The sequence below is a fragment of the Cystoisospora suis genome, assembly GCF_002600585.1.
Source record: "Cystoisospora suis strain Wien I chromosome Unknown contig_3255, whole genome shotgun sequence".
Lineage (NCBI taxonomy): Eukaryota > Apicomplexa > Conoidasida > Eucoccidiorida > Sarcocystidae > Cystoisospora > Cystoisospora suis.
The window spans coordinates 1-17,021 of NW_027156050.1; the positions used below are offsets into that span (position 1 = coordinate 1).

Genomic DNA, 17,021 nt, shown 5'->3' on the forward strand with positions numbered 1-17,021 from the left:
GTAGATGATGGCGTGATCATCATCTCCTACTTGGATTGAACCCCCACATCGACATGACTGCTGCCTACAGTGTCTATCTAGACATCGATTTATGATGTCTAGATAGATGGGTACAAAGATAGATATGTTAGAGATCGATAGACAGTTAGATAGATATATCAAAGATAGATAGATAGATACCTGGATAGATAGGTAGTTCGAGACTCCACCCTAACCATCCTCCCCACCACCTAGCGGGGTTTGTTAACCACGGAAGAAGGGACCTCTAGCCATTGTGACTGGAAGCTCATAGGAAGCCCATATAGCTATAGACCCCGTATCGTTAGCGGTATCATGTGGCGAGGGACAGGCGCACTTGCAGAGTAGTGCCGCCCGGGGAGCGGATGGTTGGCCCTGAAGAGGAGGAACGGTTTTTGGGGGTGTACGGATCATCGCTAGCAAGGCGGGGGGACTGTTTTATGGTGACAGGTGGATAAGAGGGGACATGTTTTCCCTCCGAGTGAATCGGGATTTCGGACTGAACCGAAACTGTTAAATCTTATTGCCCCCAGGAGGCGACACAGTACGAACCCGCTGACATGCGTGAGCCACGAAACGTTCTCGAGTGGGCTACCAGGCACTATGAGCTGAGGCGCGCCACGGCCTCGCCTTCCGCCGGTTGGTAACGAACGCGTTCACCGTTACTGAATCAGTGCGCTACGGTGCGCGGCGCGGAGTACTACAGCGGTCACGCACGAGTGTTCTTGGCTAAAAACGAGACACAAGTGACGCCCACATCTGTAACGCCCTCGCTGCGACACTGCGAGGCCGTGTATGTCGTGCGGTGCGTGAGTACTGTGTCGTTAGCGACCGCCGCTGAGCCGACTAGCGCGCACCAAGGTCATTAGCAGTGGTACGCGTATCCGCCTCGTTCTTTCCCGTCGCGCAGTCGTACTGCACCGCGACCAGGCGCATGAGGATGAGCTTGGATCTTGGACAGCGTTCATCGTATGATTCCGATAGAAGAATGGTAAACTATCGATTGTAGAAAGCCTGTTTTCTTTCTTTTTCTCATAATGGAGGAGAAACGTCTTTTCCTTTCAAGGAACCCAGTCTATTTTGTTCTGTTACGGCCTCAGCATTCTTTTCTTTGGGGGAGGCCAAACCCGTGGCTTCCTCACGTGCTCTTCGTGTAGGACATTATCTACGTTCTGAATGAGAAGACTTCATTCAGTTTAGCGAAGAATAAACTGCTTCTCTCTCGAAGACATCCGACTGACCTTTTTCTTTTAGTTCCCCCCTTCCCGGCCTTTTCCTTATGCGGTGAGTAGGGAAGAGCTAAACCTTCATAGTTTCTTCTCCGTGTTTGAATCTGTTTGTTGTGTTCGAACCTCCTGCACATACATGTCGAAACTACCTCTCAAGAAGAGGCGTTCTTCTCTTTCTTGTTGCCATCGCCTGGGGATGTCCTAACAACGCTATAGTTCTTCATAAAAAACCAGAAGTGTAGACGTTTTTTTCTGTCCCGTCGCTGTTGCTCAAGAGTCCAGTCTAGGCCTGATCTGGTTCTTGTTCCGAAAGCACCTCAAAATGAACGGTCATCAGCAGTGGGTTGTTTTCGCGCTGCTGAGCTTGGCCTCTGTTGTATCGAGAATAGGTCGATATATACGGACAACTATTACAGACTCAGGCACAGAACAACTCGCTCCCGGGAACGCGGTGGTCTCGAAAGTGGGCCTTTTGTTGGCATTCTAGGCTGCTTTCTTGGACGTGTTTAAGTGAGCTCGCTTCCGTACATGCTCTTGCATTCTCTATCTTCCATATGTATCTCTATATGAGTATGTAGGTATGTATGATTTTCCATGTATGTCTTACAGATTTCGTGTGACTCCTCTCCTCGTCTCCGGTTACACATGCACATAAGCCTCTGGAATGAATCTGCCGGCTAGTCTCACTTCTCACTTTCTAACTAGTTACCTGTCCCCGCGTGCACCACTCGTAAGTAATCTTCTCTTCCTTGGCATCTAGGCGTCGCCGTAGACGCAGCAGTAGAGTGGCATTCTAAGCAGGCACGGTTGCTGGCTTAGCCTGTCTACGTCCAAACACTTTTTCCTGCATCCGCAGACTATGCCTGTACATGCGTGCGGCTACAGGCTTACTTCCGACTCTTAATTCATCAAGCCAAGAATAACTTTCCATGGCGAAAAGGGACAAAAGGAAACCCGGAGAAAAGCGGTAGTGACTGGGGAGATGAGAGAAAACCAAGTGGACGAAGAGGCGTGCTAGGTCCTCCGAATGAATCTGTATTAAGGGGGAAACGTTTTTGTTATCATTCCTTCGAAGGTGTAGAGGAAGGGACCAATGTGTATGTCGGGGGTTTGGGAGAACACGTGTATGTACAGTAGGACAAAGACAAAAGGTTGCTGCGCCCAGTGTTGCACGTCTAGTGAAACACGTTCTTTTTCATTACTCATGTCTGGCGGCGTCTGTTATCTGTATCTCACCTCTTCTTTGGAAGGACCACAAGAAGATCCAGTGTCGGTCCATGTCAAACCGGTTGTCAGCAGGAGAATAGATACATACTGCTCTGCTTGCTTACGGTGACCCGGTAGAGCGTTCTTTTTTTGCTTCGTCAAGGTCATTCATGGGAAATGAGCCAACTGCAGGACCAATTTCTAGACAAGAGCATACTCTTCATCACCCGACGCGTTATCACCTGTCCCCTCCGTCTTCGGGGAAATCCAGTGTATCATCGACTCATCCTTCTCAGCGTCCTATCCATTTCTTTTACTTCTCGTTTGTTTGTTTCTTCGGGAAAAGAACTCCGATGAAGGATGGAGATGAATGGACATGATCGCTGTCGGGAGAGTGTAGCTGCGGCTGAGTATGAGCAGCATTCTCCTTCAGAAGGTTCCTCCAGAGATTCCTCGAGAGACCCGACTCGTCCGGGTGGTATGAGGGAAGGCTTTCGGCGTTACTATCCTGATTTCTTCAGTTCTAGTAGTCTTAAGAGCCATGGCCATTTTCATAGCAAGATCACCTTTCCCAGTCCTTCCCAGCTGGCACCGTATGCCGAAGCGATGGCAGAGATCTTCGGCGGGCGACTGAACTCAACAGATAACACCCCCTCAGCGAGTAGTAGCAGTAGCAGGAATGCTTTGATGCCTGTAACCATACTGGCTACTATGCCGAAAAGCATGAGAGACAGTGGAGGGAGCCGAGGACGAGGAGGGTGTAGAAGAAGTGGTGGGAGACCATTGGGGAGAGGGGCGAGGCGAGGAAGGCCTCTTAAAGGCCCTGTGTATGAAGATGCGGGGGGAAGGGAAGAAGAAGCAGAAGAGAGAAAAACAGAACAGAGAACATCTTTCCACTTTTTTCAGCGGGTGAAAGATAGTCCGGAGACTGATTCCAATGAGGGTGCAGGGGAACACCACGACCAACATTCTCTCGCATTGTCGTCGTCTTCATGTTCTTCTTCTTTGGCTTTACACCTTGGAGTTGCGCCAGCACCTCCGTCGCCTTCCTCACACGTTCAACTTCCTGCGAAAAGAGGGCGAGGAAGACCTCGAAAATATTCGAGTGTACCACAGCTGAAGGCAGCAGCAGGGGAGATTCATATGGCAGATAGCGACCACCATGATCATGTATCAGAACCGTCTTGTTTCGTTACCTATTCATCTCCGTCAATCAGTAAGGATAGCCAACTAGACAATGACAAGGCAGAAAATCTTGCCACAACTGGACGTGACTCTCCCTCGTCGCCAGCTCGCAAGCGAAAGAGAGGACGACCCCGAGGAAGGGGGGGAGGGGCTTCTCGGAAGCTTAGACAAATTCATGAAGAAGGAGAGGGTGGGAGAGAAGGAGAAGATGGAAAAAGGCAAAAACAAGAAAAATGTCAAATAGAACAGTCAGAACTCAAAACTGTAGCGGGGGGGCAACTTGAAGAAGAACGTCTTCATTCGCCTGCTCCACATCCGCATGAACCATCTCTTTCTACGCCGCCTCTTCTCATGCCTGTGAAACGAGGAAGGGGAAGACCAAGGAAAGACCAATCAAAGACGGGAGGGGGGGCAGGGCGGCCAGATGAGGTTCCTCTTAATAATGGTCTTGAGGTCTCCAATAAACCTAAACGGGGACGGGGACGTCCTAGAAAATATCCTCTCCCCACAGAACAAAACGGAAAGAGTTGACTGGGGAGGTCGATTTGTATTTGTCTGACTGGAAGTTTTCTACGTGATGCCTCATATGTGCCTTGTATCGCACATATATATATGTATGTGTAGATCCCCTCATGGGACAGACCATCTTGTAAAATCCTGACAGGTGTCGATGGTATACGTACATATACATATCTAGACAAGAGCTGAATTTGTTTCTTTCTCGTTCGCTCATGAGTAGGTATACAGATATATCGACATGGGAGTATCCATCCGTTTTTTCTCGCCGAGGTAACAGATGCATATAGAGACAGGGAAAGGGAAAAGAAAGAAGGGGGGTGAACTGCTGCTTGCGGAGTGTCTTGATCGTCTGAAGCGTATTCCAAGAAGAAAAACAGGAGACAGAAAAGCCACAAGATTCTGCTCAATCAACAGTTTAGTAGTATGGGAAAACTTACGTACGAAGAGAAACTGGGAGGGCAAGTAGAGGCAGAGAAGACAAGGTTGTGGAGGGGTCTGTAACATAGCTGAAACGCCTCTCATACTTCTCTGTTCCCCTTCTTTCTGGTTTTTCCTCGTCCTTCTCGCCTTTCTTTTACCCCTTCATACTCGTGCTACGTGGGTCTCTCTCTCTATACAGGCCCTCACGTCGTAATAGGTAAAAACAGCCTACGTCTGCCTCAGTATACGAAAGAGTGCTGGCATCTCAGCATGCTTCTCAATTTTTGATCTGCCACTTTCTCCTTGCCCTCCTCTCTCTCTCTGTCGCCTCCTCTTTTTTCCCTCCCTATCCACCTTCTGTCGACAGCTACAACGAGGAAGTTGACCAACTGTATTTGTCGTTGGTTCGTCAGTTTTTATTCTCTCGAGTGTCTGTCGAACCCGCTAAGATTGGTCTGAAAGAGAGGGAGGAGGAAGAGCAGAAAGTCGAAGAGGCGGCTTTTAGTATAGGAATATGAGTTTCGAAGTTGTTTAAAGTTTTCGTTTTTGTTCTTTGGCGTTCTGTGCGCGGCAATAGTCCTTTGAGTTTGTTTTCATAGAAGAGAAGAGAAAGAGCTTCCGTTTTCCATCTTACGTAAGAATGACCAAACACGCGCTTACCTGGTGCAAGTGACCTTCTCAATGAAGTCTCTCCCAGCTCAGTGTGTACCTTGTCAAAGCTGGGGTATTTGCAATGAACAGAGAGCCTCTGAATTTCTTCTGGTATTACCGCATACTCGGTTCTCTTCAATCTGTTCTAGGTGTAACTTCCCCGTATTTTTTAAGTGGGGAGGATTAATGGTTTCTTCATCTTCTCTTACTGACGTTTGAGACCCTCTAGCAAGGAGATGATGCTTACCTTTTTCAGTCCTTTTTGTGCGTTCATCAGTATGATCTTTTCTCTCTCCAGATTCTCTTTACATACACTTTTGTCAAGGTTCTCTCCCCCGTTAGAAAAGTTTCTTTTCTCCCGCCTCCTCCGATCTACTCCTGGTGAAGGTGATTCCCTTTCTGTCTTAGCCTTAGCTAGTTAGTCGTTTTCGCTCTGTCCGGAGGTGAGAAGGTAGACACCACGGCACACACCTCCGAGAGGAAGAAAAGAACTCAGTAAGGTGCACCTCGGAGGGAGTTGGAAACTTCTGCTTGGTACGGACCGTTGACGAGACGGTCTTCCCGGTCCAGTAGGTGTATGCATTACTGCTAATGAGTTCACTGTCTACAATTATAAGGGAAGAAAGACAGAGAAGAACTGTCTTAAGGAAGCATAGACCATCGAGGAGGAAGAAGCGAGATTGTCAGGATGGGGGTCACTCTGAATCTTATCCCCTGGATTCTCTTTTTTAGGCAAGACAAACAGCTTTTTCTTTAGGGAGCTTTCTAAAAGACCTGTAGAAAGTACAGAGAGGGAGGAATTCATGACGCCTACCTGCGGCTTTTCAAAAAAGATGTGTTCTGCGCTGTATCAGTGAGCTAGGTAGCAAAGAGGTGTCCGAGGAAATAAGGAACGACGGGGGAAAGCAGCTATCTCTGTCTTTGTCTGAACTTACTTTTCGAACCGGGAAGGAAAGCACGAATGAGGTATGGATATGGAGAAGAAAGAGGTCTAGTCAATAGAAGTTTACCGTTCATGTAAGCATGGCGAGTATTCCTACGCGTAGAACCCCTCAGACCACCGCTTGTGTCAATCCTATCTCTGTACCAGGAGGAACAGGCAGAAGGCATTCATCGGAGTGAGCGAATCTCTTAGAGCGTAGTCTTGAGTCACGTATCCATATAATATATATATATATATGGAGATTCTGTTGTGAGTAACCCTTTTACTTTCACTCACTTTCTTCTTTCTTTTAGTGCTCTCTCTGCCTGATTCCTTTTTTATTGACTACGATCATCGCTATCGCCATCCCCCCCCTTCTCCAGCATCTGATCTCATCTTCTCATCATCCACCTATCAATTGTCACACTACTATGGACTTCTTTTTTTCCTCCTATCCTCTTCCACTCTTCACAGCTGTCCACTCTTGCAGTCTGTTTCACTATGCGCCCTAGTACTTGTACGTCTATTCTCGTCCTCGGCCTAGTGATCGTTAAAGACGTGACGGCAGGATGTATATTTCTTCTTCGTCTTTGTTTAGTCTTCCTACACGTGTATAGTTTGTTATTTGTAGTAGGGAAAACCACTGGGGCTCAGAAGGAGGAATCAAAAGCAGATTATGCGGCCTTCTCTTCTTCATTCATTGCGCGTTCCGCGTGGACAGCCTCTCCTCTGTCTCATGCAGAGTGTCTGAAGTCTGTGTGATGCTTGCTAGAAAGACAGATTAGCTCAGGGGCTTTGCCTGCACTTTTCTCCCGCCCGCCCACTCATCGTCCCATTCATATTCCTCATACAAGGTACAACAAGGTGTCTAGAGGAACAGAGAGATGACAGTAAGCGGCCTTCGAAAAAACACACTGCTCGTATGACGGTACCCTCCCTGTCTCTAATTGTTTAGTTTTCTGTCGTAACCACACTGACGACGGAGGAAGGCATGATATATATATCTATATGTACATGCATAGACATCTGGTGTTTACGTATACAACATATACAGGGAGTATACGTATGTAACATACATATAGCGTACATGCATTGAACACGTACATGGTGTATATGCATAGAACATATATTTGAACAGCTATGCACTTATCTTCTTCCTATCCTTTCACAAGAAAATCCACTGTGAAAGGCTCGATGAAAATAGTGAGGGGGAAACTGAACGTGCTGCCGTAGAACATGATACCAGAGGAAGGCTCCGCCTCCGATAATAGGAGCTGAGAGAAGCATGAGAGAGAGAAATGGCGAAGACGATGTTATAAATATCTTGATACGGTCTTCAATAGAAAACAAGGAATGAAGACATCTGTATCTGGTAATCAGCCGCAGGAAGTACGTGTGGAAGACATTCAGCAGACATCGGCACTTTCCAAGGAGAAAGGAAGAGAGAAAATTGACGTGCTGCATGCGTAGGGTAAGAAGGAGAGATAGACCCCCAGGATGTCTTAAGCCTGTTACAGTTGCAAATAAATCATCAAAAGTCTCAGCCCGACGTATCTGGAGAGTTTCTCCTCCTTCTTTCCCGCTCCTCATTCGATATAGGTACTCGGCACACCTACGAAGAAGGAAACAGGCGACACACGGAGATAACTAGACCTGAAAAAGACTTCTTCCTTCGGACAGGCCAGAGACGGCGAAGAAGAAGATAAGAAATGAACAAGAAACAAAGAAGAAGCCTCTCTGTACAGTCGACCGCCGGCATGGCTGGCTATGCAATACAAGCACGAGCAGAATGAGTGAAGAGGCCAGCCGGACGTAGGGGCGGAAAGACCGGAGAAGAAAGGAGAAAAAACAATACCCGGAAAGATGATGACGGAGAAAGGCGCAGAGAGACGGCGAAAAGAACAGAAGAAAAAAAGAGGAGATCTACCTGAAACTGGTTACGGAAATGACGTGGTAAGAGAGGGATGTAGAGAAACTTATTTAAGGTCGGTACTTAAATGGGTGAGAAAGAGAGACAGGAAGACGTAGGTACCCGCACACTCCCGAGTTTCCATGACAACTGAAGGCCTTCTCTGGATGTACGCATCTACAGATCTCTCAGGCAGATGGGTAGGGCCATCCGTACTTATGTAGTTGCGAATTTCTCCTACAGGCCCCCTATCTGTGCATTGTTCAACACATGTGCTCAACATTCGGAGAAAAGTACGTGAGGGCACAGAGCAGGCGTATACATACATATTCACATGAGAGGATGATGTAGAGCGCACGTCTCCACATATCGACAACTCACACATACACTTGCCATGAATGCCTCGTGCACATATAAGTAGACACGATAGCAGAGATGTCTGACAGCTAATCGGAGACACCCAGCGCCTTTCTCTGAATGCTGAGAAAAAAAGCAGCCTCCTTTCACTGATTTCTTCCCATCTCTTCTACACAAGTCTATCGCTATTGATCCACGGTGATCAAAGGAAAAGCGTTCCTGTCGCAGACATAACAGATGTGTAAAGGTATGGGGGCAGACAGACGTATGCGTAAGAGGTTGGTTACTGCTTTTGAAGAAGAAAGGAGAAACAAGCGTCTCACCTGAGTCGTCCATTGTAGTTAAAGCACATCGAATGACCATGGGCTCCTACATCGTGAATAAGAAGGAGATCGCCTATTTGCGGGACTACTGGGAAGCTCCGATCCACTGCAAACTTATCATTATTCTCACATAAACCGCCAACCTACACAGCCGCACACCACAGGGCCTATTGTATATACAGAAAGAGAGGATTTGCGGGGAAAACTCAAACATATGAGTGTATCTACATCCTCCCTACCGACATAGCCATGCACCACCTCGGCCGGGATGAGCGCGGGAAAGAAAGAAACCATACTACGACAACTACCCTAGAAACACGCCTTCTAACCATGCAAGGCATATGTATGCAGTTAGGCATGTTGTATAGGTACAGACCGATGCAGCCCGCATACAGTACGCTCATACCGCATCCGTAAGTGGGTACAATATGTACCTTCGCCTAGAAAAATGTGGATGGGACAACGCACGTCCGTGAGTTCATAGATACAGTTCTACACACGTGTCTCTCTGGATGACCTATTACCGAATAGAAAGATAGTAAGTGCCACATAGACCAGCGGGGCTGGAGAACTGTATATATGAATAGGTAATAATGCTGCTGACAAACCGGAAAAAGACATCACGACGAATAAGGAGAGCGCAAGCGTTCCAATGTGAAGCCTGTACCCGTCTTATCAACGAGGGCCATCTCTATAAGCTATGATTCTTGTCCTATGTGTGGGTTCTTACGACGTCGAAGAGTAGCTGTGACTTCTTTGCACTTTCGCCTTTACTAACGTCAATCTCCTCCTCATCTTGAGAAACATCAAAAGGCGTTCTACCCGCCTTAGAGGGCAAGACGGAATCTTCACGGCCAGATACACCGGGTACCAATGTGATGTGATGGTACGAGCCATACATCCCTGGCCTCATTAAATGAGCCATGCATGCGTCAACGCCTGCACACACCCGAATCTCATGTGGTGCATAAGCTAAAAACGAGAAAAAAGCCCTACTACAGGAGCCGCATCTACTCGTAGCATAGACCAAGAACATCCATGTCCTGGAGCAGCTATCCTTATTCTTTTCTACCCCAGTCCCAGCAACTCTGACAGTCTTACATCCTGATGTATGACTTTGCAGAGCCACATATAGAGAAAGATTAGATAGACGTATGCCTCCGGAGAGTATAATTCTAAGAGCTTTACTGTTGCGGTGGATTCTTATACAGACATGTTGCGCACACACTCCGATGTAGACGATTTAAATCTATCGACGTAAACAGAAATCTAGCTGAACTTCGGAAATGCAAGTAAGTGATACGATGCCCAGGATGAACAGATCTTTCTCAGGCGGGTGCAACGACATCAAACATTCTACAAAGATGAGACGTATATGTAGCAGGCCGGAATTCTTTTCATTCCCCTTCAGCCCGCCGCTAGCATCTTTCTGATAGTTGTCGAAGAATGAAATCCTTCGTCCTCTGTCACATGTCCCAGCTTTCGTAACAGGACATGTCTGGATCGAACCCTTGGCATAATAAGAAAGAGCCGTGGTAGTGTCCGATTTTGTCTTTCTTAGAGAGACCGGCGAAGTGTAAATACACCCAGTGTCATGTGGTGTGCCGGTGTCTAGACAGGAGCGGAACCAGCGACTCGTAGCTACAGGTCACACCTAGCTGTGAGAAGCCAGAGATAACGACATACGCTCGTACTCGCACAAAATCACTTTTTCTCCTCAGCAGTGCCTTCATGGTGTGTCGGTCTGTCTTCCCTCTGCGCCTTTCCTTCTTCTCCCTTTGGGGTTTAGACGCTCACCTATGAAATTCTTATACGTTTGTTTATGGTGAAGAACTCGAGTGACTAGGACAGCCGCATCACCAGTTAAAAACCTCCCGTTTTCCATCACCACCCTCGTATTGCCAAGGCCTTCAGTTGCTAACATGTTGTTGAAGAGGGAATGGATTTGTGAGGAGACTTCATGCAAATCTAGTGGCTTATCATCCGGGCGATACGGTATACCTAGTCCACCTCCAAGATTGATTAACTCGATGTCTATATCTAGGGTCTTCTTGACTTCCACAGCCACCGAGAAGAGCAGTCGGGCTGTCTCAACGACTTCCTCGGTAGAAAGAGAATTTGAAAGGATCATCGCATGCAAACCGAACCTCCGCACTCCCCATACTCTCGCCTGCGTTAGACACGAGAAAAGCTGTGGGTGTGTCATCCCGAATTTACTTTCATTCGGCTCCCCTAGAATAAGAGGGTTACTCTGGACGGTGTTCCTCCGTGATTCCTCTGATGGGTTCAGTCTGAAAAGTGAGAGGACAGAAAGTGTAGATTGAACGCAGGTATGTTGGCATATAGACATAGACGCACCAATGTAGGAGGTGGTCTACAGGTAAACTGTACAGGTGCTTACAAACCGAGTGAAATTGTTCACGTCCTCCCATCATATCCATTGAGACAAACAGAATGAAATATGCGCTGAAAGAGATGCAGATATCTTACAAAAGTATGGACGTATATATGACCAGGAGGCCTTAGGAGATATGTGCACGCACCGGTGCATATGCTACCGGGCGAAGAGAGATATCCCGCGGCACAGAAAACCTGTATACGTACATCTACGAATCTCTGCTGTGAGACACTGGCACAACAAGACATGATGCATATGTTTGTTTATTTGTTTATGCATGTTAGAGAGGTGAGAGCCTTCAGCCTATACACATCAAACGACGTCTTGATTTCTGCGAGCTGATATGCACACAGCTGTCGCCTTACCTGAAGCAGAGGATAGAGGGTAGCCGACGCTTTCCGAGTGTTTGACGGAGGAACTGGAGGTGACTCTCATCATCAAGATTGATTATCGCGCCTAGTTCGTAAGCCTTCAAGAAATCTTCAGCAGGTGTATCGTTCGAAGTGAAGAATATGTCTTCTCCTCTGAAACCCACGGCTTCGGCTAATAACAATTCACTTAAAGAACTACAGTCTACCCCACAACCTTCCTCTTTGACGATCTGCAAAATAGCTGGAGTTGGCGTGGCCTTAACAGCAAAGAAGTTTGTGAAACATGTTGATGTCTTATCATCGCCGTTGGTCCTTTGCGTTTTCTTTTCATGGTGAACATCATGGTCACTATCATCTCTGTTCACTAAGATGAACCCGTTTTCCTTACAGATAGGTTTCTGCTCTTGCTGGTCTTGTTCTTCGTGCCATGCTGTGGTAGTGCGGGGATGCGCTGAAGGGCCGATGACGGAAGTCGAGGGAGGCTTCTCACCCAGATTGCCTGCTATAGGCGCAGAGGCAAGGGGGGGAGACGCCGAGGAAGAAGCTGAAGAGGCGAGACCAAAAGTCGATGAAGGGTCCTTTTCTATTGTCACTCCCACTGCCGTCGTCTCCCGCAGGCATCGTTTGGCCTTCCCTACCCAAGAGAAAGCAGAAAGAAGTCGCCGACAATTGTACCTTATTCTTGCCTCATCATAGAGATAAAAGGGAGTCGGATGGAGAGAGCATTCCTTACGGAAAACCTCACCGACAAATGTATTCACGGGGAGAATCGTAGTTACGGAAAGAGACGAAGAGGGAGAAGAGGGTTGATCCATTTTGTGTTCTTGCCGAGACGAAAGAAAAGAAAAGTCTATTCCGTCTAAAAAGGAAAATGGAGAAGAGGACGGCTGCAAATGATCGTAAGCGGTAACGACGGAGGTGTTGTTCCCTTCTGTCCCAGGCACTGGCTGTCTTGCATTTGGAACGGAGTCTTTGTGACGATGATGGTGCCCAGAAGCGGCGGAGAAAAAGGCAGAAGAATAAGAAACCGGAGTCGCTTTGGGTAAGGGCAAAAGAGGCTTGCATGAACTACTGTTGTCAAGAGTGAGGTGATGGCGCAACTGAGGGACGTGATTGTAGAGAGAAGTACAAGAGTAATACTGCGACGACGGTAAGTAGTGATGTCCTTGCTGTGGTAGAATGCAAGAAGAGGAAGAACGCCTATTTTTCGCGCTAAAAGAAGTAGAAGAATGAGGTGAGTGTGTTGACGGAGCAAGTGACATGATTAAGCCTCGAGCCGGGGAAGAAAGACTCACAAAAGAAAGTGAGGAAGCCTCAGCTTTGTCTGGTCAGCCACCCGCCGTCAAGAGAAGAAGAAAAGAAGAAACCGACTGAGGCAAAACCTCAAGTATATCCCCCGAGAGTTTGGACAGGGCGCATGGGCCGGCTATTGCTAGATTGTTCCTCTCTTATGTTCGTCGTCTTGTCGAGTCTGCTAACTTCCCGTAAGGTCAGAACTACCGACGACATCCGAAGACGATCATTCTTGAACCAAGAAGAAACCAAGCCAGATCGAAAAGAACCTAATGCTAGGGCTTTTCTTCTTCGCGGTCCAGCCAAGACCAAAAGCAAGCAGACGAGCTACAGAACAAATGAAAGGAGGCTTGTAACAAAGCACGAGATCAAATCACAGAACTAGAACCATCAAAAAGTGCACGTAGCCGGACAGTGGGAAGAGGCTGGGGTAGTGCCGGGATAGTCGAACAAGTAAGGAAGGGACGAATTGGAAGAAGAAAACAGCTCTTTAGTAGATGAGTGTCGGTATTTCTGGACAGAACTGCAGCGGGAAGAAGTAAGACTAAACACACCGTTTTCTTACCTCGTCACAAACCCGAAACCTTCCTCCCATGATCTCACGACAAGAGCCGGCTCCCGCTTTGTGACACCCCTGCATAGACCAGCAAGGTGTGAGCAGAGGGGAGAGAGAGTGCCAACTTGCAGTGTCTTCGAATGTGTTTGGGTTTCCGTCGAAGGGACTCTTCGTTTCCCTCTCACAGCTGCTCCCCACTCCGGTCTGTACAGTAGGTTGCTTGCTTGCAGTGTAGAGCTCAACGAGTATGGAGGTCCTTCTCGATAGTGTTTTCCGTGCACGATGTTGTGTGTGATACTGGGGTCCTTTGTTGCTGGCGCAACTATGGAAAATGAACGGAAGATCGGGAGGGAGACAGTCGGGGAAGGTCTTACTAGATTAGTCCGGCATTCTCCCTCAGACGGCCCCAGCAGCTTGTGTGCGGCGAGCAGCGCGGTGGTCAAGCCAGGCCTACCAAAAAAGACGGTTCCAGTGTGCCCATGACCGTGCCACATGAAGTGCCAAAGAACGCGGAAGCAGCATCATCTCCGGGACCTCCCACGTAAAGCGGCGTTGAGACATTAGTGCCAGAAAGTGCAAGAAGCATCGCAAACAGGTATGGTAGACTGGCGAACCTTCACTGACGAGGTAGCGCTTCCGGCGACACACCTGAGAAGCCTATGAGGGGTACAAGAGAAAAGAATCCGCTGTTACAAACGGCACTGAAGAGGGCCTCTTACACGTTACACGCCTGGGTCAAAATAGCCGTCTCCCCGGCCTCGGGGAGAGGTTACTAGTTCTCTCGAACGTCAGCCAGTCAGGGCTGATGGTACTCACAAGTCACATAGGTGTGCACACGCCCTCAATCCGTGTGAGCAACTCATTCGAACCTGACACACATACCGAGAATTGTCGGCTGCTTCACACCGGGGCGAAGATACAAGGCCTTGATTTTGTCGCTCTGTGCTATCTCTTGTTGGCAGAGAATGGTCAGACATGTTGTCCTTTCCTCCTGCGGTATTTGACTCATATCTGTGTTTTGCAAGAAAAACAACAGAATGACCCAAAAAAAACCTATCAAGAATTCTTCAGGCTACTCCGTATATTGTGTCTTGTCATCCCGCACTCAGCAAAGAGGCCTGCCCGTCAACGCTTTCTACATATCCAGCTAGCTATCTTAAAGGGCGTCTGCTAAGGTTGCGACACTGTGGATGCCTCCGAGGAAATCTGCTTAGACCTTCACGCGCTTTGGGAGCAAGGATAGATTGCAAGCACAACAGGGGTGGTCCGTAAGAGAACTCTTCGGCAACGCTTCTCCAGACGCTGATGAGCATATCCAGGAGGCCTTTATGAACAAGAGAGAAACCCGGTCAGGTCATTTTGGAGCGCCGAGTAGTAGGTGGCGTGCACTTTCAGCTTGGGGCTCGGAGGGACATCACAGCCGCTTGAGTCTCTCCACTGAAACCATCGAACGCACGGGTGCGCTCTGGGAACACAGCGGCCCTGCTCCAGATCACATTACGTCACTTACTGTTACCGCCGCGGAAAGAAGGAGCGCTGCGCTCACTTCAATACCACACGTGTGGAAGATGACGCCATCCTGTTGGATTTCGTTCAACATCACACGAGAACCGTGCTCTTGGGTAACTCAGAATCTATACCAAGTTCAGCTTCCCGGCATCCTGACGGGACAAAGCTATACAGGAAGAAGGTATGTATGCGTAGACGGAAAAACATAGCGGCAACGGATCTCGACGAATACCTGTAATGGACGGTCGTACCGATAGGCTCAGGCGTACCGGCTGGGGACACGCAATAGGTAGGAACGCGAATCGAATAACACCAACGCAGTTCGGTAGATGTTGACCGGGAGAGATATAGCTGGGGGAAATGGGTACTTACAGACGCTATAGCCTGTATAAAAGTGGGTATGGATTGGCTGGTCATCAGGGGACCAGGCCAGCTGCTACTGTCTCAATCAGCGCCGCGCCTCCGCTGCTGACGAGCCTTATCTACACGGAAGTGGGGACAGCAATCCTCAGTGGTGAGAAGCCAGCAAGAATTGGGAATGAACTCAGACAAACCTCTGTCTCCTTTCCTGCCAACGCATGTCTCCTTCTCAGAAAGAATCCTCATCTCTAAGGGTAGGAGGGCGATTCGGCAGACCGGCCAGAAGGTAGTTGCCAGGCTTTCTCGTACTCGCAAGAGAGAATACAGCAGGAACATGTTTTGGTGTACACAGAGAAAGACAGTTGAAATAGGCCGAAGACGAAGACCCCCCTGCCTTTACTGGTGTCCACGGCCTTTGAAGAGCCCTAGAATTACAACGTGTATCGCGGCTCTAGCCCTACGTCACCACAGCCGTACGTGTTCACCCCAAGCTTCTTGCGACACGTCACGAGAACTCTTTAAGCAGTCGTTCCGAGCCGGCCATCTGTCGAGATTTCCGCTACATAAACACTCCCTCACAGAGGGCCTTTTGGTGTGGCACCGGTGAAGAGACGTGCGGAGCGCCTGACCTTTCAGTCCGTAGCAGTGAGACTGTGGCTGTCTATAGCTGTTGACTCCGTGAGGTTACCACCACCGGGTGCGCATGGTTACGGTCTCACTGGTGTAGTGGCTGGGTCCAGTTGCTTCCACCGCAGCGGGGCAATTTAAAGGTTTTCTCTTTTTCCTTGGCACTCTTGCACGTGTTCGCGACCTCACAGAGTGGTGCAGCGCCTGTGCTATGCCCGCGCGCGACTGCCTTTTTCATACGGCACCCTGTTATCTTGAGACCTCCAAGCAGTCAAGTGTGTGCGGAACTGAATGTGTGTATGCATCAGGGAAGCGCCGTCGTCTGCGGGAAGTGTCCCGCTGACCCGTCGCTGCGCGGATCCTCAACAAAAGATTTTAGGAGTTAGGATTCTTAACCTGGTGTACCAGCGTTTGCAGCACACGCAAATCTGGAAAACTCTGGAAATTGTTTATTAGGCCCGATCATAGCTAGGACACTAGTCGAAAGAGAAAAACTGAACAAAAAGGAGATCACACCGCTCACGTATCTTGTTCTTAGTGTGTATTTTCGAAACGCGTAGATGCCACATTCACACAACCGCGAGAACGCATTTACACAACCGCCCGAACACCAGTCCGCTTAAGGACGAATGTACGAGGAAAATCATTAACAACTGTACGGAAATAACATTGGATTGGTGTGAGCTCCGCTACGCTCAGCAACGGCGAGGCTGTCTTCCCGTCGCCCTGCTAAGGGACTCCTAAGAGGAAGAAAAGAACGAACTCTTCCGAGGAAGAAAAAGACTAACTCTTCTCTCTTCCCCTGTCCAGCCTCTCCCTGCCGAGTGCAACATATAGGGAGCGTCTCTTATTCCGCCTCACGGAGAGCGGTCTCCTACCAACACCCCGGAGTATTAGGCACCGAGCTCCAGGGAAGTACAAACCGGGCTATCCTAGCACCCGGCTCCCAAGGAGTGCTAACCGCCGTGCACACAAATTAACTGACGAACACATCTCTCGCGAAGGAACTTATCTTTTTTTTCCTCGCGAGCAGATCACTTAGCATGCGAGGGGTGACAGCTTATGAAGATCATGCATGATTACACGCAGTATGTACATATACAGATCTCCACGCCCGAACTCCCAGTGTTGTTTCCTGCATGCAAAGGGAATAACAAATCACTGCATG

The 17,021-nt window shown here is 48.5% G+C and overlaps 4 protein-coding genes across 4 annotated transcripts; 2 read left to right on the top strand and 2 right to left on the bottom strand.

Moving 5' to 3' along the window:
* Window positions 1-1,003: 1,003 nt before the first annotated feature.
* On the top strand, window positions 1,004-5,565 carry CSUI_006421 (uncharacterized protein). The gene has a single exon (XM_068066581.1). It carries the CDS (start codon window positions 2,814-2,816, stop codon window positions 4,167-4,169), a length of 1,356 nt encoding a protein of 451 aa, XP_067921436.1. The 5' UTR covers window positions 1,004-2,813; the 3' UTR covers window positions 4,170-5,565.
* A 1,731-nt stretch (window positions 5,566-7,296) lies between these two features.
* Window positions 7,297-12,770, bottom strand: CSUI_006422 (diaminopimelate decarboxylase; the record flags this gene model as incomplete). Its single annotated transcript, XM_068066582.1, has 5 exons — window positions 7,297-7,762; window positions 8,740-8,882; window positions 9,470-9,711; window positions 10,537-11,030; window positions 11,503-12,770. 5 exons carry the CDS (start codon window positions 12,768-12,770, stop codon window positions 7,297-7,299), a joined length of 2,613 nt encoding a protein of 870 aa, XP_067921437.1.
* On the top strand, window positions 12,742-13,721 carry CSUI_006423 (uncharacterized protein). Its single transcript, XM_068066583.1, has one exon. The coding sequence runs from the start codon at window positions 12,926-12,928 to the stop codon at window positions 13,184-13,186; it is 261 nt and encodes an 86-aa protein (XP_067921438.1). The 5' UTR covers window positions 12,742-12,925; the 3' UTR covers window positions 13,187-13,721.
* Window positions 13,722-16,213: 2,492 nt separating this feature from the next.
* On the bottom strand, window positions 16,214-16,939 carry CSUI_006424 (uncharacterized protein). Its single transcript, XM_068066584.1, has one exon. The coding sequence runs from the start codon at window positions 16,684-16,686 to the stop codon at window positions 16,594-16,596; it is 93 nt and encodes a 30-aa protein (XP_067921439.1). The 5' UTR covers window positions 16,687-16,939; the 3' UTR covers window positions 16,214-16,593.
* Between the last annotated feature and the right edge of the window lie 82 nt (window positions 16,940-17,021).

Excerpts from the sequence above, each read along its gene's own strand:
- CSUI_006421 (XM_068066581.1), top strand. The coding sequence starts at position 2,814 with ATGGAGATGAATGGACATGATCGCTGTCGGGAGAGTGTAGCTGCGGCT.
- CSUI_006423 (XM_068066583.1), top strand. The coding sequence starts at position 12,926 with ATGGGCCGGCTATTGCTAGATTGTTCCTCTCTTATGTTCGTCGTCTTG.
- CSUI_006424 (XM_068066584.1), bottom strand. The coding sequence starts at position 16,686 with ATGTTGCACTCGGCAGGGAGAGGCTGGACAGGGGAAGAGAGAAGAGTT.